Source organism: Mesoplodon bidens (genome assembly GCF_964165515.1).
Source record: "Mesoplodon bidens genome assembly, chromosome: 6".
Classification (NCBI taxonomy): Eukaryota; Metazoa; Chordata; class Mammalia; order Artiodactyla; family Ziphiidae; genus Mesoplodon; species Mesoplodon bidens.
The window spans coordinates 58,452,338-58,479,162 of NC_138162.1; the positions used below are offsets into that span (position 1 = coordinate 58,452,338).

The window sequence follows — 26,825 nt, forward strand, 5'->3', positions numbered from 1 at the left end:
ATGAGACAACTCTCTCAGTTGCCAAAGAGGATGATGAATCAAAATTTCCTACACAGTCTTGCAAAGAGTATTACAATTGTATTTGTCAGTTTTCTCTCAAAGCCTTCAAGATACAAGAGATGGGGATGATGGGTCACAAGGGCCTCCCAGCCACGTCTGATCTGCTGAAGCCAGATGCCTTCAGGACCTGAATGTAGACTTGAGAAATTATAAGCATATGACCAAAGGCATGGAGGAGAAATGAGGGAGCTCCCTCTTTAGATGATTATTAAAGTATAAATGTCTAAAATGGTCTAAAAGTTGCACCATTCATTAGCAGAGCTTCAGGCCTGCAGCTTCTGGCTTGAGGATGTAGTAAGGGTGTCCATATTTTATTCTTCTCACCCCTGAGAAGTTCTTCTATAGAATAACTAATTTGTTGTTGCTGCTTTCTTTTTCTCTTTGTAAAATGACCACCCAAAAGCCGTTTTCATGAAAACATCAGGGAGAATCAAACAGCATCCCTCTACTTGAGAAAGAAAGCAGGCAGAATCAACCTGATAAACTTGTTTATGTCTCTGAGGGCCTAGAGGGCCAAAGACAAGATAAAAGTCACCAGTAGAATTCATTCCCACCTCCAAAAAGTTGATGTGAGCTGTAACTGCTCGTTTCTATCCAAGGTGCTACTCATTTGGGGTTACAAGGCCTCGCCTGTGTCAAGAAGCACTAAACTAGTTAACTTGAGGAAACAATTACAACCTAAAAGATGGTAGGTACATCTTTCTGTTCCTGATGTTCGCCTCCAGCTGGTCTTACCGGTGTTGGCGTGGCTCACAATCCGTGCCTGGTATAAGCTGTGCAGTATCATCCAGGCCAGTGTGTCTTTTTCATGGTGCCGAACAGCAACACTGAGCACATCAGTCAAGCCCATCAAGGGGAATCGTCCTTGAGAGACCAAGTATAGTCTGACAAAGGCAGCCTTTTCTAGGCTGTTCTGCAAAAAAGCAAATTGTTCAGTTACTATTAAATTAACTGAAATTGTTATAGGACCTCAGGGCAAGGGCAAAAGACAAGGGGTGAGTTTGAAGTTGATTACCATTCCAAATGCTAAAACTGTTCGTTTCCTGCACTGTGTGACCTACCTGCCTGCGTACTATATTAAAATGTACCTACAGACAGATGGTTGTAATGTCACCTCCTGTTTTCTCATACAAACCATAAATGATTTCAGGGGTTAACTGGTGAGGATATTTAGGAAAGATACACAAATAATGATAACTAACAAATACAGTACTTATTATGTGCCAGGCACCATTCTAAGCACTTAACCTGTGTTAATTTGGCACTTCACAAAGGGTGGTACACAGACCTATGGGGCACCCCAAGACCCTTTTAGAGGGTCTGTGAGGTCAAGCTATATTCATAATAAGACCCCAAACTGTAGTAATGTTCATTGTATTTTTCACTGACACTTGCAATTTTTTAAAAAGCTAGTTTCATTTAAAATATCCTTTAAACAATAAAAATTACTAGTTTTGTTAAACCTCTGCCCTTGAGTACATCTTTGTAATATTCTGCATGACCAAATGGGAAGTATGCATAAAAGACTTGTGCTGCATCCCCAAGTGTGATGGTCATCTCAAGGAGAAAGTTGTGAGAGTGAGTTGTGAGCTGAAATAGCCACTCTACTCATGGAACGCCATTTAGTTGAAAAGAATAATTGATGGACAAACTATGGTTATGAAAACTGAGTATTTGATTATTTTTTAAAAGTGAAGGAAGTAAGACTGTCACTTCAAGGAAAATACTTGACAGTATTTATTGCCAATGATAAAATGTGAGCTTTTAAGTGAAAATTAGATTTTTGGAAAATCTGTATCTGCTACTATGACTTTAGTAGCAGATACGTAAAAGACTTCTGATGAAGTTGCTGGTGATACTGACAAATGTGATGTTTTGATATTTTATAATGAAATGTACCAACATTTGGAAGATTTTCAAAATTTAGTGACTCAGTATTTTCCAAATGACCAATATATCTTACAAATCTTGCAATAATATCTTACAAAATCATGCATTGGTTAAAGACCCACAGTGCAAATGACCAATAGATTTTAATGTAACAGAGTATGTGAAGTTCACTGATATGGTTTCAGATTCCACATTTCAACTAACCTATAAGAAACCAATGCTTGCTGAGTTTTGGTACAGTATCAACGAAAGACATCCCCAATTATCAGAAAAGACTGTTAACACACTCTTCCCCATTCCACCTATGTATCTGTGTGAGGCTGGATTTTCTTCACATACTTCACCCAAACAACATCACAACAGATTGAATGAAGCAGCAGCTGTGAGAATCCAGCTGTCTTCTGTTAAGCCAGACAATAAAGAGACTTACAAAAATGTAAAACAATGCCACTTTCTCACTAATTTGTTTTTTGGAAAATAGTTTTGTCTTACATATGTTAAGATGCAATGGGTTTATTATTATTACTTTTAAGTAAATATTTTAAATTTTTTCTAGTTTTAATTTCTAACATGGTAAATATTGACAGATATAACCCACATAAACAAAAGCTCTTTGGCATCCTCATTTAAGACACTAACGTAGTCCCGAGACCAAAAAGTTTGAGGACCACTGAATTATGCATTTAATTCTAACACTGAGCAACAGATTACTGTTACCATCCCTCCGTTACAGATGAGGAGACTGAAGCACAGAAGTTAGGCAACTTGCTTACTGCCACAGAGAGTAAGAGCTGAAACCCAAGGAGTCTGAGCTCTTCACCTGTACCTTCTTCTTACCTGTGTTCTTTCTAGAAATGAATAGAAAACATAGGGCTCAGCGGAACACATTAACTCTTTTGGGGACACCAGAACAGGACTTAGAATGTTCTAGTGACAATCTTCTGAATGGCATTTTAGAAACCCAAGTGAATAACACAGCAACTTTTAGCTCTAGGTACCCCAAAGTAAATTATATTAATTACTTTGAACAATGTAACATGAATATAACAAGTTGTAATAAATTACATGAACGTAATAATTATGATAATAAGTTATTACTGAGTACTTGCCTTGGGTCAGGCACTTTCCCAACAACTTAACATGGATTAAGCCATTTAACTCTCACAAAACAGCCCTAATAGGTAGGCGCTATTATCTCCCTTTTATAGATCAGGAAACCGAGGCAGAGAGAGGTTATGACACTTCACCAATGTCACGTTGCTAGTAAATGAGAGACTGGCTTTCATACTGGGGCAGTGAGGCTCCAGAGTCCACTCTCTCAAGCATTTCCTTATACTGCTTATCCTTGCTTAAAACAAACTAATCTCCAAAAGGCCGATATTCCAAATATTCTAACAGTGCTTCTCAAACCTTAGGATGAACCACAATCACTGGGAGGGACTGTTAAAACACACACCACTGGGCCTCCCTCCAGGGTTTCTGATTGAGTAGGTCCGGAGTGAGACTCCAGAATTTTCATTTCTCATCACTTGCCAGGCTGATGTTGTGGGTCCGTCGGCCACAGTTTGAGCATCACAGCTATACAATGCAGAGGATTCAAGGATTCAACTTAACAGGCCAACCTGCCATATAGTGAAATAAATGATAAGATGACCACCCACGATGTGAGGGCTCACTGTCCTCTAGACCTTTGGTATTACCTGGTATGCAGGGATGCCATTTGAATAAGTAGGTCCCATTGGGATGTACTTACTCTAAAAAATTATTCATTTTTTATCTGCAATTCAAATTTAACAAGGTATCTTGTATTATATTCTAAATCTGGCAACTTTACTCTTATGCTGCTTTTTGCTTATTTATCCTTTGATTCGGTATGGGTCTGAGAGGTACTTGTTAATTATCTTGTGTCAGTGATAATAGTGTTTGTTTTTCAATCAGCCACCTTTCTTCATTCCAAAAGGGTAAGTATCAGGTGAAGAAAAATAAATGTGCCTACCACGCACCAGAAAGTTCTTTGGTCAGAATATTTCCATTCTTGTGGATTTTGTATTGAAGATGTCCTGTACTTATTTTTGCTCATCAGTAACACTAAAATGTTCTTGACAAAGTGGGATTAATTAGGTTAAAAAGTTATTCATTCATTTATCCATTTATATACTACTACATATCCAACCATACTAGGCTGGACATGAGACCCCACAGTGAAAAAGATAGTTTCCTGAAATTAGCCAGTAACAAATATGAAGCAAAGCTAGCTTCAGCCAAAAGGATACTATAATCATCTCAATTGTAATGTCCACCTCAATAATAAAAAAACACATAGATATGTTATTACCTCAGTAATCTGGGCAACCCGATTGGCTTCATCGTCTGTCATTTCCGAGAGGCATTTTGCTGCACTGATATACAGCTCTAGATCGTTTCTCTGGTAAAGAAAAATCCAAAGCATGTCAAAATATAGTGTAAAATAACACGTATATTCTCAATGTTCTGACAAAATCATTAGATTTGCTTATCTCCACGAACAGCAGCTGATGAGATTTTAATCTTAACCAAGCCAAAACTCGTGGCCAATTTTTATCATTTAAAAAAATCTTTCCTGTTATTGCATATATTTCGTTTGACTGTACTTTTTTCTCCTTATCAGAACCCATCATTCCAAATGGATTTTTAACTTCTTTGTACAACTACGTTTCAGAAGTCTATTGGGGGAGAGGCAAGGCTAGTATTAAGTCACTTGATGTAAATAGTGGGTCGGACAATACGCCCAAGGACTCCCCAGGTGTAAAGTATAAGGGTTTCTTTTTTTTATTTTTTAAGTTTATTTATTTATGGCTACGTTGGGTCTTTCTTGCTGCGCCAGGGCTTTCTCTAGTTGCAGAGAGTGGGAGCTACTCTTCGTTGCAGTGGCTTCTCTTGTTGCGGAGCACGGGCTCTAGGCGTGTGGGCTTCAGTAGTTGTGGCTCACGGGCTCCAGAGTGCAGGCTCAGTGGTTGTGGCATAAGGGCTTAGTTGCTCCATGGCATGTGGGATCTTCCCGGACCAGGGATCGAACCCATGTCCCCAGCATTGGCAGGCGGATTCTTAACCACTGCGCCACCAGGGAAGCCCAACTGTGAGGATTTCTGAACGTGCTCATCTTCTACAGGCATTTGGTAAAAGGCCTAAGAGCAAACTTCCTGGTGCCGCACTGGTTAACCGACTTCTGAGCGTGCTCAAAACTTTGGTTCTAAATATTCAACCTCAATTTAGATCTTGGAAGCAAACATTCTTAGTGAAGAATGTGGTTATTTCTTGCTAGCCTTCCCACCACATTCTTAAAACATATACCTTCCTGCTTTGCCAAAAGGCTTTAAAAAATCCCAAACATAAATTGTCAGGAATGTAAATATTTTTGTTCCTCACCCGAATCTTATTTGGCAGAAGGTCAAAAATTTTCCCAGTAGCTTTGCTGAGCAGACTCCAGAGGTGGTAGGCAGGGCTGGGCTGTTTCATGGCCTGGCTCAGACCCTGTAAGGCACTCGGACATAACTCAGGTTTGGAGAGTGGGGAAGCTGCTTTAAAAACTGTCACCATTAAGCTTTCAACAAAACCCACGATCTGTTCATCAGAGACGTGTTTTATCCATGAAGGCACAGATAGCAGGAGGTATTTCTTGATATTCAGCTGAAAGCAAAACAGAGGAGGTCAGATGTAAACAGGCAAGTCTGGGTTTGTAATGCTCAAAACCTCTAGGTCATCACTGTGTTTTTAAGATAAAAGGTTCAGGTGAAAGATAAAAAGTTCAGGTTGTTTCCTAGACCCTCATTTCCCCACAGCTTCATGGTCCAATGGACCACCGATGCATGTAATTTTAGCAGCTGCGGTGACTTCTGATCCAGGGTGACTCGTGTGGATATATGGTATCTGCCAATTCATCTGTGAACTACTCAGCTTAAACCTTGGATCTCTTCAGCGAGGGGAATAAAATGCTACTTCTAAAAGAACATGACAGTTGCTATTCAGTCTTAAAAGGTCACATTCTCTGGCAAGAAAAGCTCCTGAAGATGAAGGCTCAACTGCTGGAAATCAACTAAACAGAATATCTAATATTATTCATTTCTTCTTCTGAGGAAGAATAAAGAAATAATGAGGGGAACTGGCATTCTGGGGCCATTTCTGAGCAAAGAAGAACCAGCTGAGCGTGTGGAACTGACCATAGCATCTTAGAGTTCAGGAGAGCTAAGAAGGGGCATAGTTAATGATAGCTGTGAGCCACAGACTTTGAGAAGGCAGGCTTCAAAAATTCTTAGAAACATTAAGTATGATACTAAAGGAGCAGCAAGTCTAAAAGAAGTGCTTTAAAAAATAAAATCTGGGGCTTCCCTGGTGGTGCAGTGGTTGAGAGTCCGCCTGCCGATGCAGGGGACACGGGTTCGTGCCCCGGTCCGGGAAGATCCCACATGCCGCGGAGCAGCTGGGCCCGTGAGCCATGGCCGCTGGGCCTGTGCATCCGGAGCCTGTGCTCCGCAGCGGGAGAGGCCACAGCAGTGAGAGGCCTGCATACTGCACAAAAAAATAAATAAATAAATAAATAATAAAATCTGACAAAAACCAGTAAATTTCAAAAAAAGATCAATGTAGCTTCATGAGTTACAGAAGATTTCATGTTAAAAAACATGCCATTTCAGATCATTTTTTAAATGAGCAGGTACATAATTTAAAAATGAATTTACAAACTTAATTTGTTAATTAACAAAGATAATAAGAAAGGTTCCTAATCAAGGACAAATGCAAAAAAAAATAGGACAGATCTAAAAGAGAAATGGAAGGATAACTAAAACCTAGAAAAATGTCTGAGATCAAAAAAACAGGCTGTTAGAATTATAGATGATTCAAAAGGAAGGAAGCATTAACAGAACAGTGTTCAAGATACAGGCTTTTGAGTCAGCCGGACTCTTCCATTTATTTGCTATGTAAACTTTGCTTAACCTCCATTTGCTTCAGTTTATCAACCTATAAAAAGGAAATAAAATCTACTTCTCAAAAGTGAAATAAGCCAGACACAAAAGATATAATACTGTACAATTCCATTCTAAAGAATTTCTAAAGTTTATATGAAATTTAAATTTATATGAAAGTTCTTTAAAGAAGGCAAAATTATAGAGACGAAAAGAAGAGTGGTAGCCTGAGTCTGAGACTGGGAGTGGGGATTAACTATAAGTAGGCACGATGGAACTTTTTGGGGTGATGGAAATATTATTGGTGATGGATGAAAATATATAAATGTACTAAGACTCATCAAATTATACACTTAAAATAGCCATATTTTATGGAACATAAATTATAACTCAATAGAGCTGTAAAAAAAAAAATTGGCCTGTCACGGTTGAAGAGAGATTAAATCTGATGTCTGAAAGTACTCATTGAGTGCTTACCAGCAGCAGGTACATAACAAGTGCTCATTAAGTGGTAGCTAAATGGGAGCTGTTTGGAACAGACAGGTAATAACAGCTGATGGAAAGGATGCAGACCTCAGTAACACTGACCTTCAATTAAAAAGAATCAGGAGATGTAGGAAATCTTAAAAAAAAAAAAGAAGTACAGAGTAGATACTAAAGCCAAAAGACTGAGGAAATAATAAGAGGGTTTTGCACTATCCTCAAAGAATTAAAGCGTCCTAGAATAGAAGAATAACAAAGAGGAGATCATTTAGCTTATAATTAATTGGTAAACCTCTAAGGAATCATGGAATGTGGTGGGTTTTTTTTTTTTTGGTCCTACCTTGAAATGTACCCAAAATTATACATCTTTACTAATTTCACATCTTTAAATAATCTCACCCTATTCTTCCTACCTACCCTTAGTCTATACCCTGGAAGGTGCTGGCCCCCTCTATCATAAATACCAGGCTAGATCACTTCTCCCTCAGCACTTTACTCAAGCTGAACACCATTGGCAGAGATATTCTACTCTCTCCACATACACCTTCCCACTTACATTCCCTTGTGTCTCTAACTTGATGCCTAATGAAATCCTACCAAGCCTTCAAGGCTCGCCTTAATTGCTGCCTTTCTGTGAAAGGGAGGGATCATTTATCCAGTGCATGTGGATTTGCCTTTCTTTTAAGACCCACTGAAACGACTGCATATCATATAAACAAACCCAGGTTCCAATAACTCTACAACTTTCTACCTGTATGGTCTTGAGAAAGGAATTTTAATATCTCTGATCATCACTGTCCCTTTTTCTTGTAATAAATGGTAGCTGAAAGCATGAATGGTGATGGCTATGGCAGAGTTCTGTGTCCCACAATTTTCCAATTTGCTGTCCAGCTATTGTCAAGTCCTCACTCTTTGTGAAATCCCATTTTTCCACTCTTGACTTTGAAAGCTCACACACAAATGAATGTTGATCTCCCCCAAAAGAACCACATCCTCCTGTTGCTCAGCATCCTTAATTACTACATACACTCAGACCATGGATCAGTGGCGGCATCACCCATATTCCCAACAGTGCAGCTACATTCTGGGATGACTGAGCCTGGGTCACCATAATTTCAAGACACAGTTGCTGAATCTCTTCACCTGAAAGAGAAGAAAGGAAAAAAATATCTGTAATATAGCTGCTTCTCTTAACTCATATTCAGTTTTCAATGTCTGAAATCAGACATCTAAAGGTAAAAGAACTTGTGTGTGATGTCTAAAGGTAATGGAACTTCAGCAAACCATAATGTATTTCAAGAGATGTTTTTAGTTACGAAGCAAAAGAACGTACCCACTGTATCAGAGGCCTGAGTCTTGGAACTGGCAAGGATCTTGAAATAGCTCAGGAAAGTTCTCTTGTGATGTCTAGACAAACCTAAACACTAAAATACTATTAAAAAATAGAGAAAATTCTAGCTAAAAATCTCTTGTTTGTTTTTCTCTCTTCTCCATCTTACATTCAGCACATAGACAAATCTGGAAGGACTTAGAGATGTATCCACATTCTCTAGTGACCCAGTCTTTTTAAGCCAGATCCCAGTCGGCAGATGCATCTTCCCAACCAGACCTTTTCTTCTTTTTACTAAGGATTTTTACTAAAACACCAACATCTTCAATATAGCACACAAAAGCAGGGGAGGGGCAGGGGAACATATTTTTCTGGAAACATAGTATGGTGAGATCTGGAAGCATAGTATGGTGAGATCATATCTTATATAGGATTAGGTTCAAATGAAAATTGTGTTCAGTCAAAATCATCTTTGATTATCCTTTAAACTGTACATAAATTATAGTATACAAATCTTTTTGTATATCATATGTAAGTAAGCACCTATTGTAAAAGAGCACTCATAGCAAATACACACACATGTACAATTTATAGCACTGTTAAAACTTGTTCTCCTTTTTTTTTTTTTTTGGAAGTGGGGGGCAAATACATGCAGCTAAATTTGCCTATGCTAATACTCTAACTCCATAATAGAGGTTGCTGTGGACAAACTGAGATGTGCATTCCCTTTGCCTCTCACCACAAAGTACCTGTGGTAAACAGAATAACGGCCCCCAAAGATGCCTATATCTAATCCCCAGAACTTGTGAATATGTTCTCTTGTATGGCAGAGGAACTTTGCAGATGTGATTAAGGTTAAAGACTTTGAGATAAGGAGATTATCCTCGATTATTGAAATAGACCCATTAATCACATGAATTCTTAAATATGGAAAACCTTTCCTGTCTTCAGAGAACCAGAAAGACGACAGCATGAGAGGTCTTCAGCCCTCTGTTGTTTGCTTTGAAGATGGAAAAGGGGGGCCACAAGGAGTATGGGCATTCTCTAGAAGCTGGAAATGGAAGGGGAATGGATTCTCCCTGTCTCAGTCTGTTTGGACTGTTATAACAAAACACTACAGACTGGGTAGTTTATAAACAACAGGAATTTATTTCTCACAGTTCTGATGGCTGGAAGTCCAAGACCAGGGTGCTAACATGGTTGGGTTCCGGTGAAAGCCCTTTTCTAGGTTGCAGACTGCTGATTTCTTGCTGTGTCCTCACATTGTGGAAGGGACTGGGGAGCTCTGTGGGGTCTCTTTTACAAGGGCACTAATCCCATTCATGAGGGCTCCACCCTCACTACCTAATCACCCTCAAAGGCCCCACCCTCTAATACCATCCCATTGAGGTTTAGGTTCTCAACATATGAATTTTCAGGGAACACAAACATTCAGGCCACATCACTCCCCTGGGCAACTAGGAAGGAATGCTGTTCTGTGGATATCTTGATCTTAGCCCAGTGAGAACCATGTTGGACTTCTGACCTACAGAACTATAAGATAATAAATTTGTGTTGTTTCAAGCCACTAAGTCTGTGGTAATTTGTTACAGCACTAATAGAAAACTAATACAGCATCCCATAGGGCATTTCCTTGAAACCTGGAGCTCTGAAAATGCAGCTTGATAACCATCAAACCAGGCTTTCTGGGACCTGCACCACATACCCAGCGACATGCACCATCTCAGTCGAGTATTGTTTTGATGAGTGCATCTGGTCTGTGTCTTCAAACCTCCTCCCCCTCCCCCTCAGCTATTTAGAAAGTGACTCAATGAAAGTAACCCAGCTGTCCCATCCAAGGGAAGAAACTTCAAGTACCCAGACGTCCATCCAGTCACTACCAATTGTGACACACAATTTTCTATTCAGGTCACATCCTAAAAGCAGAATCTGAAGACCTAAAAACGTGATATTTACCGAAGTTTAGCCTCATAAGTGGAGAGAGGAGTGCAGCCCAGTTCACAGGAGGATACTGGTAGCTTTCTCCAACAGTTGCTATGGGTTTCATCACAACTTTGAGAAGGGAAGGAGGCACAGATTCAGGACCTGCAACAGAAAGGAAAAAAATAATAAAATACCTCAATAGCATCATGAAACTGAACATGCCAACTTTCCCTCCTTTCTACTAGTTTCAAAGGATTTGGTATCACAGCTTCAATTGTGTTCAACCTTTCAATTCTCTGCCCTTAAAGTCAACCCCATTTGCTAGAAACTTTGCTCCCTCTGTTCTTCTCTCTCTTATTTGTCTCCAGTCTTTCCCTCTTGTCTGGATAGGAATATTCCACATTGCTACTTAACTCTCTTCCATGCTCTCTCATGTCTTTTCATTGAGCTTCCTACAAAGAGTAACTTACTCTACATTATGGCCTTATTGCTCACTCACTCCTTAATCCACTTCTAGAAGAGGAGACAATCACTACCACTCAGGTCCATCTCCTTCTCAGGAAAATTGTTTAACCTTCAGCCCCTGTGGCTCTAAATGGTACATTCTGTCCCATGTGATCCCTGCTTCTTCTTCTCCTCAGCCTGTGCCATGGCTGACCGATCCACAGGTGAGCACCGGATGTAACAGCTCATCCATAGGTTAACCAGCTATCTGTGACATAGCACCATGTTCTTTTCTTTTTATTTTTTTTTCAGGTGGGAGGTAATTTGAAATTGAAAAAAATGAGACACTCTAGCAGTTCTAAGTGCAGACATAAGGTGAAGCCAGGGTTGGAGTAGCCATTGAGGGCCATATACAAGTGAAGTTACAAGGAGGTCAGAAATGATGTATGAAAAAGTAGAAAGGAGAAACATAGGGAAAGGGAAAAGGAGAAACATATAAAAATGGGCAAAGAGTTTGAAGACATTTTCCCAAAGATGGTACACAAATGGCAACAAAGATATGAAAAGATGTTCAACATTACTAATCATCAGAGAAATGCAAATCAAAACCAAAATAAGATATCACCTCATAGCCATTAGGATGGCTACTATTTTTAAAAAAATAGAAAAAAGTGTTGGTGAGGATGTAGAGAAATTGGAACCCTTGTGAACTTCTGGTGGGATTATAAAATAGAACTGTTATGGAAAACAGTATGGTGGCTTCTCAAAAAATTAAAAATAGACCTACCTTATGACCTAGCGATCCCATTTCCAAAAGAACTGAAAGTAGAGTTTCAATGAGATATTTGCATGCCCATGTTTGTAGCAGTACTATTTTTTTTGACAGTAAAACAGTTACTTTATTTTTTATTTTTTTGTTTTGTTTTTAAAATTATATAATAATTTATTCACATAGTTCAAAAAGCAGAAATATCATTCTTATTTTTTAGGCAAATACAGCATATTATAACTCTCCGTTCTACTACACCTTATTTTTCTCACTTATTGATGTGTCTTAGAGTCCTTCCCTATTAGTACCTTTTTTTTTATACAGCAGGTTATTATTAGTCATCAATTTAATACACATCAGTGTATACACATCAATCTCAATCACCCAATTCATCCCACCACCACCACCACCACCCCCGCCACTTTCCCCCCTTGGTGTTCATACGTTTGTTCTCTACATCTGTGTTTCAATTTCTGCCCTGCAAACTGGTTCATCTGTACCATTTTTCTAGGTTCCACATACATGCGTTAATATATATTTGTTTTTCTCTTTCTGACTTACTTCACTCTGTATGACAGTCTCTAGATCCATCCATGTCTCAACAAATGACCCAGTTTTGTTCCTTTTTATGGCTGAGTAATATTCCATTGTATATATGTACCACAACTTCTTTATCCATTCATCTGTCGATCAGCATTTAAGTTGCTTCCATGACCTGGCTATTGTAAATAGTAATGCAATGAACATTGGGGTGCATGTGTCTTTTTGAATTGTGGTTTTCTCTGGGTATATGCCCACTAGTGGGATTGCCGGGCCATATGGTAGTTCTATTTTTAGTTTTTTAAGGAACCTCCATACTGTTCTCCATAGTGGCTGTTATCAGTTTGCATTCCCAGCAACGGTGCAAGAGGGTTCCCTTTTCTCCACACCCTCTCCAGCATTTGTTGTTTGCAGATTTTCTGATGAAGCCCATTCTAACTGGTGTGAGGTGATACCTCACTGTGGTTTTGATTTGCATTTCTCTAATGATTAGTGATGTGAGCATGCTTTCATGTGTTTGTTGGCAATCTGTATATCTTCTCTGGAGTATTGTCTATTTAGGTCTTCTGCCCATTTTTTTGATTGGGTTTTTTGTTTTTTTGATACTGAGCTGCATGAGCTGCTTGTAAATTTTGGAGATTAATTCTTTGTCAGTTGCTTCATTTGCAAATATTTTCTCCCATTCTAAGGGTTGTCTTTTCATCTTGTCTATGGTTTCCTTTGCTGTGCAAAAGCTTTGAAGTTTCATTAGGTCCCATTTGTTTATTTTTGTTTTTATTTCCATTACTCTAGGAGGTGGAACAAAAAAGATCTTGCTGTGATTTATGTCAAAGAGTGTTCTTCCTATGTTTTCCTCTAAGAGTTTGATAGTGTCCAGTCTTACATTTAGGTCTCGAATCCATTTTGAGTTTATTTTGTGTATGGTGTTAGGGAGTGTTCTAATTTTATTCTTTTATAAGTAGCTATCCAGTTTTCCCAGCACCACTTACTGAAGAGACTGTCTTTTCTCCATTGTATATCCTTGCCTCCTTTGTCATAGATTAGTTGACCATAGGTATGTGGGTTGACCTCTGGGCTTTCTATCCTGTTCCATTAATCTATGTTTCTGTTTTTGTGCCAGTACCATATTGTCTTGATTACTGTAGCTTTGTAGTATAGTCTGAAGTCAGGGAGTCTGATTCCTCCAGCTCCATTTTTTCCCCTCAAGACTGCTTTGGCTATTCTGGGTGTTTTGTGTCTCCATACAAATTTTAAGATATTTTGTTCTAGTCCCATAAAAAATGCCATTGGTAATTTGTTAGGGATTGCACTGAATCTGTAGATTGCTTTGGGTAGTATAGTTGTTTTCCCAACATTGATTCCTCCAATCCAAGAACATGGTATATCTCTCCATCTGCTGGTATCATCTTTAATTTCTTTCATCAGTGTCTTATAGTTTTCTGCATACAGGTCTTTTGTCTCCTTAGGTAGGATTATTCCTAGGTATTTTATTCTTTTTGTTGCAGTGGTAAATGGGAGTGTTTCCTTAATTTCTCTTTCAGATTTTTCATCATTAGTGTATAGGAATGCAAGAGATTTCTGTGCATTAATTTTGTATCCTGAAACTTTACCAAATTCATTGATTAGCTCTAATAGTTTTCTGGTGGCATATTTAGGATTCTCTATGTATAGTATCATGTCATCTGCAAACAGTGACAGCTTTACTTCTTCTTTTCCATTCTGTGTTCCTTTTATTTCTTTTTCTTCTCTGACTGCCATGGCTAGGATTTCCAAAACTATGTTGAATAATAGTGGTGAGAGTGGACATCCTTGTCTTGTTCCTGATCTTAGAGGAAATGCTTTCAGTTTTTCACCATTGAGAATGATGTTTGCTGTGGGTTTGTCGTATATGGCCTTTATTATGTTGAGGTAGGTTCCCTCTATGCCCACTTTCTGGAGAGTTTTCTTCATAAATGGGTTTTGAATTTTGTCAAAAGCTTTTTCTGCATCTATTGAGATGATCATATGGTTTTATTCAATTTGTTAATATAGTGTATCACATTGATTGATTTCCGTATATTGAAGAATCCTTGCATTCCTGGGATAAATCCCACTTCATCATGGTGTATGATCCTTTTAATGTGCTGCTGGATTGTGTTTGCTAGTATTTTGTTGAGGATTTTTGCATCTATACTCATCAGTGATATTGGTCTGTAATTTTTTTTTGTAGTATCTTTGCTGGTTTTGGTATCAGGGTGATGGTGGCCTCACAGAATGAGTCTGGAAGTGTTCCCTCCTCTGCAATTTTTTGGAAGAGTTTGAGAAGGAAGTGTGTTAGCTCATCTCTAAATGTTTGATAGAATTCACCTGTGAAGCCATCAAGTCCTGGACTTTTGTTTGTTGGAAGAGTTTTAATCACAGTTTCAATTTCATTACCTGTAATTGGTCTGTTCATATTTTCTATTTCTTCCTGGTACAGTCTTGGAAGGTTATACCTTTCTAAGAATTTGTCCATTTCTTCCAGGTTGTCCATTTTATTGGCATAGAGTTGCTTGTAGTAGTCTCTTAGGATGCTTTGTATTTCAGCAGTGTCTGTTGTAACTTCTTTTTCATTTCTAATTTTGTTGATTTGAGTCCTCTCCCTCTTTTTCTTGATGAGGCTGGCTAATGGTTTATCAATTTTGTTTATCTTCTTAAAGAACCAGCTTTTAGTTTTATTGGTCTTTGCTATTGTTTTCTTTATTTCTATTTCATTTATTTCTGCTCTGATCTTTATGATTTCTTTCCTTCTGCTAATTTTGGGTTTTGTTTGTTCTTCTTTCTCTAGTTCCTTTAGGTGTAAGGTTAGATTATTTATCTGAGATTTTTCTTGTTTATTGAGGTAGGCTTCTATAGCTATAAACTTCCCTCTTAGAACTGCTTTTGCTGCATCCCACAGGTTTTGCATTGTCATGTGTTCATTGTCATTTGTCTCTAGGTATTTTTAAATTTCCTCTTTGATTTCTTCAGTGATCTCTTGGTTATTTAGTAATGAAGTGTTTAGCGTCCATGTGTTTGTGTTTTTTTACTTTTCCCCTGTAATTCATTTCTAATCTCATAGCATTGTGGTCAGAAAAGATGCCTGATATGATTTCAATTTTCTTAAATTTACTGAGGCTTGATTTGTGACCCAAGATGTGATCTATCCTGGAGAATGTTCCGTGCACACTTGAGAAGAAAGTGTAATCTGCTGTTTTGGATGGAATGTCCTATAAATATCAATTAAATCTATCTGGTCTATTGTGTCATTTAAAGCTCCTGCTTTCCTTATTTATTTTCATTTTGCATGACGTGTCCATTGGTGTAAATGAGGTGTTAAAGTCCCCCAGTATTATTGTGTTACTGTCGATTTCCTCTTTTACAGCTGTTAGCAGTTGTGTTATGTATTGAGGTGCTCCTATGTTGGGTGCATATATATTTATAATTGTTACATCTTCTTCTTGGATTGATCCCTTGATCATTATGTAGTGTCCTTCCTTGTCTCTTGTAACATTCTTTATTTTAAAGTCTATTTTATCTGATATGAGTATTGCTACTCCAGCTTTCTTTTGATTTCCATTTGCATGGAATATCTTTTTCCATCCCCTCACTTTCAGCCTGTACGTGTCCCTAGGTCTGAAGTGGGTCTCTTGTAGACAGCATATATATGGGTCTTGTTTATGTATCCATTCAGCAAGCCTGTGCCTTCTGGTTGGAGGATTTAATCCATTCACGTTTAAGGTAATTATCGATATGTATGTTCCTATGACCATTTTCTTAATTGTTTTGGGTTTGTTTTTGTAGGTCCTTTTCTTGTCTTGTGTTTCCTACTTAGGGAAGTTCCTTTAGCATTTGTTGTAGAGCTGGTTTGGTAGTGCTGAATTCTCTTAGCTTTTGCTTGTCTGTAAAGCTTTTGATTTCTCCATCAAATCTGAATGAGATCTTTGCCGGGTAGAGTAATCTTGGTTGTAGGTTCTTCCCTTTCATCACTTTAAGTATATTATGTCACTCCCTTCTGGCTTGTAGAGTTTCTGCTGAGAAATCAGCTGTTAATGTGGGAGTTCCCTTGTATGTTATTTGTCGTTTTTCCCTTGCTGCTTTCAATAATTTTTCTTTGTCTTTAATTTTTGCCAATTTGATTACTATGTATCTCAGCGTGTTTCTTCTTGGGTTTATCCTGTATGGGACTCTCTGGGCTTCCTGGACTTGGGTGGCTATTTCCTTTCCCATGTTAGGTAAGTTTTCTACTATAATTTCTTCAAATGTTTTCTCGGGTCATTTCTCTCTCTCTTCACCTTCTGGGACCCCTATAATGTGAATGTTGTTGCATTTAATGTTGTTCCTGAGGTCTCTTAGGCTGTCTTCGTTTCTTTTCATTCTTTTTTCTTTATTCTGTTCTGCAGCAGTGAATTCCACCATTCTGCCTTCCAGGTCACTCATCCGTTCTTCTGCTATTGATTCCTTCTAGTGTAGTTTTTATTTCAGTTATTGTATTGTTTATCTCTGTTTGTTTGTTCTTTAATTCTTCTAGGTCGTTGTTAAAGATTTCTTACATCTTCTTGATCTTTGCCTCCATTGTTTTTCCGAGGTCCTGGATCATCTTCACTATCATAATTCTGAATTCTTTTTCTGGAAGGTTGCCTATCTCCACTTCATTTAGTTGTTTTTCTGGGGTTTTATCTTGTTCCTTCATCTGGTACATAGCACTCTGCCTTTTCATCTTGTCCATCTTTCTGTGAATGTGGTTTTTGTTCCACACGCTGCAGGATTGTAGTTCTCCTTGCTTCTGCTGTCTGCCCTATGGTGGATGAGGCTAAGAGGCTTGTGCAGGTTTCCTGATGGAGAGACTGCTGGTGGGTAGAGCTGGGTGTTGGTCTGGTGGGCAGAGCTCAGTAAAACTTTAATCCACTTGACTGCTGATGGGCGGGGCTGGGTTCCCTCCCTGTTGGTTGTTTGGCCTGAGGCAACGCAACACTGGAGCCTACCTGGGCTCTTTGGTGGAACTAATGGCAGACTCTGGGAGGGCTCACGCCAAGGAGTACTCCCCAGAACTTCTGCTGCCCATGTCCTTGTCCCCGCAGTGAGCCACAGCCCCCACCTCCACCCCGCCTCTGCAGGAGATCCTCCAACACTAGCAGGTAGGTCTGGTTCAGTCTCCCCTGGGTTCACTGCTCCTTCCCCTGGGTCCCGATGCACACACTACTTTGTGGGTGCCCTCCAAGAGTGGAGTCTCTGTTTCCCTCAGTCCTGTCGAAGTCCTGCAAACAAATCCCACTAGTCTTCAAAGTCTGATTCTCTAAGAATTCCTCCTCCCATTGCCGGACCCCCAGGTTGGGAAGCCTGACGTGGGGCTCTTTAATCTCTTTCAGAAGATAAAAGCAGAGGCAATACTACCTAACTCATTCCATGAGGATGGCATTACCCTAATAGCAAAACCAGACTAAGACATAAGAAAACTACAGATATTTCTTATGAACATAGATGCAAAAATCTTCAAGAAAATATTAGCAAATTAAATCCAACAATGTATGAAAAGAATTATACACCACAACCAAGTAGAACTTATCCCAGGTATGCAAGGCTGGTTCAACATTTGAAAATCAATTAATGTAATCTATCACATCAGTAGGCTAAAGAAGAAAAATCATATGAATATATATCAATAAATGAAGAAAAAGCATTTGACAAAATCCAGCACCCATTCATGATAAAAACTCTCAGTAAACTAGGAATAGAGGGCAACTTCATCAACTGGATAAAACATATCTATAAAAAAAAAACGTTCATCAACTAGATAAAGCATATCTATTTAAAAAAACAGCTAACATCATACTTATTGATGAAAAATTAGGATTAGGAACAAGGCAAGGATGTCTCTTCTCACCATGGTATTTCAATATTATATTGGAAGACCTAGCTTACACAATAAGACAAGAAAATTAAATAACAGGTATAGTGATTGGGAAGGAAGATGCAAGTAACTAAGATTAGAAATGAAAGTGATGACATTTCTCTCAACCTTACAGAAATAAAAAGGATTATAAGAGAAAACTATGAAAAAGTTGTGTGTAACAAATTGGATAATCTAGATGAAATGGACAAATTCCTAAAAATACACAAATTACAAAAACTGACTCAAGAACAAATAGAAAATATGAACAGACCTATAACAAGTAAAGAGACTGAATCAGTAATCAAAGACCTCCTAACAAAGAAAAGTTCAGAACCAGATGGTTTTCCTAGTGAATTCTACCAAACACTTAAAGAAGAATTAACCCCAATCCTTCTCAGTTTCTTCCAAAAAACAGAAGAGGAGGGAATACTTCTTAGCTCATTCTATGGGACCAGCATTAGCCTGATACCAAAGCTAGATGAAGACAACACAATAAAAGAAAACTACAAACCACTCTTTGTTACGTATATAGATGTGTAAAATCTCAACAAAACACTAGTAAACTGAATCCAAGGGCATATTAAAAGGATTATACATGATGACCATGCAGGATTTATCCCAGGAATAAAAGTGTTATACAACATAAGAAAATCAATCAACGTAATATATACCACATTAACAGAATGAAGGGAGGAAAAACATATGATCATCTCAATTGACACAGAGAGCTTTTGATAAAATCCAACATTCTTTCATGACAAAAAAATACTCAGAAAATTAGGAATAGAATGGAATTATCTTAATATGATAAAGTGCATTTGTGAAAAAACCCACAGTGAAAATCATACTCAATGGTGCAAGACTGTAATCTTTTCCTCTACAATCAGGAACAAGACAAGGATGCTCACTGTCACCACTTTGTTTTGGATGTTCTAACCAGAGCCATTAGGCAAGGAAAAGAAATAAAAGGCATCCAGATTGGAAAGGAAAAAGTAAAGCTATCTCTATTTGCAGATGACATGATCCTATACACAGAAAAAGAGAAGTCAGTAAAGTTACAGGGTATAAAATCAACAAGCAAAAATTAGTTGTGTTTCTATATCCCAGCAATGACTAATCTGAAAAGGAAATTAAGAAACAATTCCACATGCAATAGTACCCAAAAGAATAAAATATCGGGAAATAAATTTAACCAAGGTAAAAGACACACACACTGAAAGTACAAAACATTACTGAAAGAAGTAAAAGAAAATCTAAATAAATGGAAAGACATCTTGAGTTCATGGATTGGAATATTTAATATTGTTAAGATGATACTACTCAAAGCTATCTACAGATTCAACACAATACCTATCAAAATTTCAACAACCTTTTTTGCAGAAATGGAAAAGTTGATTCTCAAATTTATATGAAATTGCAAGGGGGCCCAAATAGTCAAAACAATCTTGAAAAAGGAAAATTTAAAGGACTCACACATACCAATTTCAAAACTTACTACAGAGCTACAATAATCAAAACAGTGTGGTACTGGCAAATATAAGGATAGACATATAACAAATGGAATAGAATTGGGAGGCCAGAAATAAACCCAAACATTTATGGACAATTGATTTTTGACAAGGGTCCTAAGACCACTCAATAGGAGAAAGAAGGGTCTCTTCAACAAATGGTGCTGGGACAACTAGGTATCCAGGTGTAAATAATGAAGCTGGATCCCTACCTAACACCACATACAAAACTTAACTTAAAATGGGTCAATGACAATATAAGAAATAAACTGTAAAACTCTTAGAAGAAGACGTAGAGGTGAGTCTTCATGACCTTTGATTTGGCAATGGATTCTTAGGTATGACCAAAAATATGAGCAACAAAAGGAAAAAAGATGAATTGGACTTTGTCAGTGTTAAAAACTTGTGTGTCCAAGGATATTATCAACAAATTGATAAGACAACCTAGAGAATGCAAGAAAACATTTGCAAATTGTATATATGATAAGAGTCCAGTATCCAGAATACACAAATAATTCTTACAATTTGACAACAAAAAGACAATCTAATTTTTTAAATGATCAAAGGACTTGAACAGATAATTCTCCGAAGAAGATATACCAACAAGTAGTTGAAGATGCTTAACCTCATTAGTCATTAGGGAAACACAAATCAAAACCAAGTGATCACTTCACATTCAATAGGATGATAATAATAATGATAATAATAATAATGGAGAAAGAACAAATGTTGGCAAGGATGTGGAGGAATTGGAACCCTCATACATTGCTAGTAGGAATATAAGATGGTGCAGCCACTGTGGAAAAACAGTTTGGCAGTTCCTCAAGAAATTATATGGAATTACTATATGACCGAGCAATTCCACCCCTAGATACATACCCAAAAGAATTGAAAACTGGTATTCAAACAAAAACTTGTACACAAATCTCCATAGCAGCACCACTCATAATGGCCAAAAGGTAGAAATAACCCAAATGCCCATGAACTGATAAATGGATAAATAAAATGCATATCCATGCACTGGAATATTATTCAGTCATAAAAAAGGAACTAAATATTGATACTTGCCACAACACGGATGAACGTTGACAACATTATGCTAAGCGAAAGAAGCCCATCACAAAAGGCCATATGGCGTATGATGCCATTTAAATGAAATATTCAGAATAGGCAAATCCACAGAGACAGAAAGCAGATTTTGGCTGTTAGGGGCTGGGGGAAATGGGGGAATGGAAGCAACTGCTCAGGGAGTACAAGGTTTCCTTTTGGGGTGATGAAAATGTTCTGGAAGTAGACGGTGGCCTAATATTGTGAATGTAATAAACGCCACTGAATTGTACACTTTAAAATGGTTAAAATGATAAATTTTATGTTATGTGTATTTTACCACACACACTCACACACACACGCACAAGAAGAAGAGAAAGGGATGAAGCAGTCTTTGATGAGAAAAGCAGAAACCATGGAAGAGATCGATACAGTGCAGCCCTGGGCAGGTAGACAGAAAGCAAGATAAAGTCTTGATGCCTGGTATCTTTCTGCTCCTGATACTCCGAGGGTTGAGAATAGTTTCTGTCCTTAGATTTCTGGGAAACCTATGAATCCTTGCAGTAAATACTGAGTCACTTGAAGCGAATCATTGTTCTCTGTAATAAAAAGCACCCTAACATAATTGCTATCACTGCCTAAGCTCATTTACTCATAATTTCACAGACTACTTACACGTTGATGACTAGTAAACCCATACTTCTAACGCAGGCCTTTCTCTGATGTTTCTACAGCTATCTCAAGAATCAGCATATTTTCTTAGGTAGCCACCAACAAACCTACCTCCGTACCTTTGCCTCTGCCAAGCTGGGAAAGTATAATAAAACTAGTTGTGTGCCTTCCAGTGCTGTTTCTCTCCCCTCCAACCAACACTTTTTTGCTTTTTGAAAATGTTAAAAGCTCAACACACCCGCCACTCTTTTATGCTGTGTTACCAGTAACTGAAGCTTTATTTCTATTCCACCTTGTGATGTAGTACTACCATTGCTATTACAAGTAGAAGAATTTCTGACCAAAAAAGTAAATATATTCTTAAACACATTCATTTATTCAACTGAGTATCTATTAGCTACCAGACAGTGGAGACAGTGTTGAACAAGGCAGAAGAGGTCACCATGCTCAAGGAGCTTATACTCTAGTGACAGGACAAACAGACAAGGAAAAATCAGGTGTGATAAAAATAAAAACGCTGTGATAGGAATTAACTGGTTGGGTATTCACATAACTCTATACTGATTATCCACATGTGGCAGCTGTCCACACACAAAGTTGGCTGCAAGTTGGAGTCTTTGATTTCACAAAACAACAATGACAACAAAATTTAAGCTGCTCTTGGGGGGCCTTTTGGCTCACGATTCATAGAAATAGCCTAATGAACTTGCAGATAGTATAGTAAATATCTGGACATAGAATTACTCTTCACTGGGCTTCCCTGGTGGTGCAGTGGTTAAGACTCTGCCTGCCAATGCAGGGGACACGGGTTCGAGCCCTGGGATGGGAAGATCCCACATGCAACGGAGCAACTAAGCCTGTGCACCACAACTACTAAGCCTGCGCTCTAGAGCTCACAAGCCACAACTAATGAAGCCTGTGTGCCTAGAGCTCGGGCTCTGCAACAAGAGAAGCCACTGCAATGAGAAGCCCTCACACTGCAATGAAGACCCAACACAGCCAAAAATAAATAAATAAAATAAATAAATTTATAAAAATAATGTTCTATATTCTAGAAATGCCATTACCAGGTAGGAAAAGCTTATTATTCTAAAAAAAAAAAAAAGAATTACTCTTCACTTCTATTAAGGACATAAATCTATATTCTATAGATTCTATAGAATTCTATAGAGTAAATTCTATATTGTAAATCTTTAATTCATAAGCAGATTTCTATTAAATTTTTTCTCAGATCAAGTGTTTTTAAAACTATATAAAATTATATTCCAGGTCCTTCTATAGAATTCACTACAGAAAACTTGCAGTTTCCAGAGGATCTAAAGAATCAGGAAAGACATTCAACCTGTCCTCTAATACCAGGACCCAATGTAAAATATGGCCATTTTCTAGATACTTTATGCTTAGACAACAAGATCTCTCTTGACAGGACAACAGAACTTTCACCGGTAACTGCACTTCACTATCTAAACACTTTACATGTTGCTTCCATACTCTTTAGAACCGACCTAATTCATATACAAGCAAGTGTCAGAAACAAGGAGAACTTGTAAAATGGAGCACAGGGGCGAAAATCAAGTAAGTGCTATAATGCAATACATTTCCCACTTTTTAAAAAAGCAGAGAATCAGTATGGACTAGCATAGCTAGAATCACACAAAATTTTCCACTATATTTGCAGGGAACTAATTCTGAAACTAACTGGAATGAAAGAAATTATAGCAACTGTTAGGAACGGAGAAAATACCTGGTAGTTCTAAGCAGTTGCGGGGAGGTATGGAGAGAGATGGAGTCCCAAAATGGGAGAACAGAGTCACATGGTTCCCTCCCCAGAGATCTTTAGCATTGGACACAAGAATCCAAATCTAGGCTATGGGAATGATCAGTTCCCTTATTACAGCGCTCTATCTTTCACCAAGTGCCTTAGACAAAAAGAAATACTGGAATGCTTTATAGACAATGGATTTGGAACTGAGAAGACCTAACAGTACTTGTTAAAAGGATCCAGATGTCTTAAAATGCGGGTACAAAGTTGCTTTAAATCCCTCATCCAGTTGACAGCCTCAAAGAACCCTGATATAAATGGCATATCCAAACAATGCATTACAACAGGACCCATTATCACACATACTCTGGCTACAAAAAGGATCAGATCTCAGTGCCACAATGCACATGTGTAACCCCTATAGGAAAAGTCTGGTAACGAGTAGGCTAACAGCCACTGGTGTGTCTGTTCCCCATCACCAGCATGTCGCTTGTATGGTGTGGATATGTCTTTACCTTCTCCATCATTAGCGTTGTTTAGCAGCAATATATATATATGTATATACACATATACAATATATATATATGATTACACACACACACACACATATATATATATGTTTAAAGTGGTAGATCAACAAATACTTGAAAACTATTACATGCCAAGTACTCTGTACTAAGCATTTAGGATAAAACCCACATGTTCTTCCTGACCTTGAGGAAATTACAGTCTAATGGGAAAGACAGACTTTAAACAAAGAATCACAAATAATTAAGCAAGTAATTACACATATGTAAAGTACTACGAAAAACAAAGTATCACATAAGAAATCTATACTAATCTGGGAACATCAGGGAATCCTGTCTTATCCTCCACTGAGGAAAGGATGTTTAAAACAAGATGGAAAGGATGAGTCGAATTTTTCTAGACAAAGTCCTTAGAAAACACAGGTAGACATAATGACAGCATGGCATATTTTGAGGGATTAACAGATGCTTAGCCCCTTGCCAGAAACCACTCTATAATCAAGACAGCTGTTGAAAACAGTTGATGATTCCAATACGTCAGTCAGATACTAAGAGTTGGTAGGATGTTCTTTCTTAGGACCAAGTACTTCAATATCATCCAGTGTTATCAGAAACAAGAACATCCCTGAGCCCCTTAGCACCAGGAAGGCTGCCAAGCAGGGTGGCTGCTCAGTGGAAATCAGGACCTGGGAGAGAGGAAGGCAGCTTTAGCAGGACTGCGGCAAATATATTGAGAATAATGGGAGTCAGGTTTCTTAAAGTCAGAGAAGAAAGTTACAAATAAGAAGAAGGAAATGCAGAAGGAAGCCTGTGATGTTGAATTGGAGATATTGGTGTGAACTCAAGTTTTTCAATATATATAGCTAGATATAAAAATAAATATAGACAATATGTAAGAGAGAGAGAAAGAGAGAGAGAGGGGGGGGAGGGAGGGAGGGAGAAAGGGAAAGAGGGAGAGAAAGACAGAATTTCCTAGCTGTCCACTGAAAGGGCCTAGGAGCAGTGATTACCACAGTAGCAATGCAGTAATTTGTACCCAAGATCTTGGCTTCTAAATGTCTTTCTCCACGAGAAGAAACTTGAGTTACCTGGCTATTACAAGGCTGAGGATAATACGAGATGAACCTAGAACATCTTTGTGTGGCACAAAGAAAAGGAGGTACTCAAAGAATGATAAGGTTATCTCAAAAGGACACAAGAGTCAACTTAAAGAGGCTCTTACTGATCTAGTCTGGAACAATTTGAGGATCAAAATAACGAATAACTGAATAATAAATAATTGAATAATAGGAGTTCAGCAGTCCATATTGAAAGAAAGATAGAAAGAAAGGAAGAAAGAAAAAGAAAGGAAGCAAGGAAAGAAGGAAGGATGGAAGAGGGAGGGAGTGAAGGAGGCAGCTTTTCCTTTCAGAAGAAAGCCTACCAAGAAGTGTAAATGGGATAATGGAATTTTAAGAATCACCTATTGGCAATCATCAGAGTAATAACTCAGTCAAGAAAACGTTAATGGATACCCAAACTAATGGGTGAAAGTAGGATGAAAATGAGATATTCATAAAGTCTCAAAATATCTCCACATAAAATATTTCTTGATGATAAAAGGAAAGGAGGAACTTTAATGAGGAGAAACCTGGAAGAGATCACCTTATCCAAGTGACCAAAGTTAGCATCACTTTGGTGGAGGAAGACAGACATCATGTACCACCCGAAGGGATGCAGTGAGCAGAGCAGGGCTCCACGGCCGTAACATTCTTGCCAAAGGTGAGTGACCTCTCATGTGAGGAACACCAGGCAAACCCAAACAGAAAAGTGCTCTGTAAAACAACTGGCTTCTAATCCTAAAACATGTTAAAGTCATGAAAGACAGAACAACCGAGGCAATGTTCCAGACTGAAGGGGACCAAAGAGATGACAAGTGTGACATTCTGGATTAAACTCTTGTTCTGCTAAAGCCATCATTTGGGCTGTCAGGGAAACTTGAATAGGGTCTCTGGGTGAAAGGAATATAGAAGTGATCTGGCTGTTTTCAATTTTTGGTAAGTTTTAAATTATTTTAAAATAAAAAGTAAAAAAAATTTTAAAGCACATCTAACATTTAATAAAAAAAGAAAAAGAAACAACATCTCAAATAGTAAATACATACAAAAATGTTCATTCCTTCTGACAATGAATGCAAATTAAAGTAGTCTTAAAGTATCATTTTATACCTGCTTGGCTTTTATTGTAGTCATTTGTTTTATCTATCTGATGGTTTGCTTTGTAATATGGTAACTAGAAAGGGTTTATTCTTTGTTTCCTAAGCACTGCTACATAAAGTGAAGCTGTGAGAAAAGCGTGGAACAGATTCTCGTTCAGAGCCCCCAGAAAGAACCCATCCTACCAACGCCTTGACTTCTGGCTTCTGGCCTCCTGAACTGAATGTTTCCCCTGCCTGTGGCAGACACCAGAGAGTCACCACCAGGGATGCAGGGATGTAAAAAAGGACACGGGCAGAAAGACACAGAGAACTCCCAACCTGAGCTTCCTCAAGTGCCTTCACTTCCATTGCTGTTCTTGCTTGATTGGAAGTTGTGTCAGTGTGCCTTCCTTTCTTCTCCTTGCCAACACCTTTGACTATCCCAGCACCCAGAGCTGCATTCACTGTGATTGAAGGCCCATGTTTTATATTCTGTCTTCACAATGAGCTCGTCAGCCTGAGGATGGCTCATAAACTCATAATCCTTACAAAAACTCTAGAAAGAAGATTCAGTTATTTTCTCCACTTTACAGAAGCGATTGAGGATTACAGACTTAAGCAGCTTGCCTGAAGTGACATAGCCAGCAAGCAGTATAAGTGGGGTATGAACCCAGGCAGTCTGGCTCCTATGCTTTTAACCTCTATGATATGCTGCTGTACTATGATACTCAGACAGGGCTGAGGTACTGAAATCTGCTACAGTCCTTTTGAAGAGCAATAAGGCCATGCCATCCCTGTAGTCATCAAATCCTCAGACTCTTGGCCACTAATAAATTGCTGACAGTTTATCTTAAGGAAAGCTAT

At 38.3% G+C, this 26,825-nt stretch overlaps 1 protein-coding gene across 6 annotated transcripts in view; it reads right to left on the minus strand.

Moving 5' to 3' along the window:
• Positions 1 to 26,825, minus strand: part of FOCAD (focadhesin) — a 311,561-nt gene that overhangs the window by 11,240 nt on the left and 273,496 nt on the right. For 5 of the 6 annotated variants that reach the window (XR_014016190.1, XM_081238309.1, XM_081238312.1 and 2 more), the window contains 5 exons: positions 10,660 to 10,788; positions 8,401 to 8,516; positions 5,356 to 5,616; positions 4,286 to 4,375; positions 796 to 973 (listed from right to left, as the gene is read on the minus strand). Coding sequence is in view for 5 of the 6 variants with exons in the window: in XM_081238309.1 (XP_081094435.1) it covers positions 796 to 973; positions 4,286 to 4,375; positions 5,356 to 5,616; positions 8,401 to 8,516; positions 10,660 to 10,788 (774 nt within the window). In the remaining variant the exon portion in view is untranslated. Of the gene's footprint in view, positions 1 to 795; positions 974 to 3,464; positions 3,573 to 4,285; positions 4,376 to 5,355; positions 5,617 to 8,400; positions 8,517 to 10,659; positions 10,789 to 26,825 lie in introns of those variants that run through there. The other variant, XM_081238313.1, reaches the window with a different exon arrangement.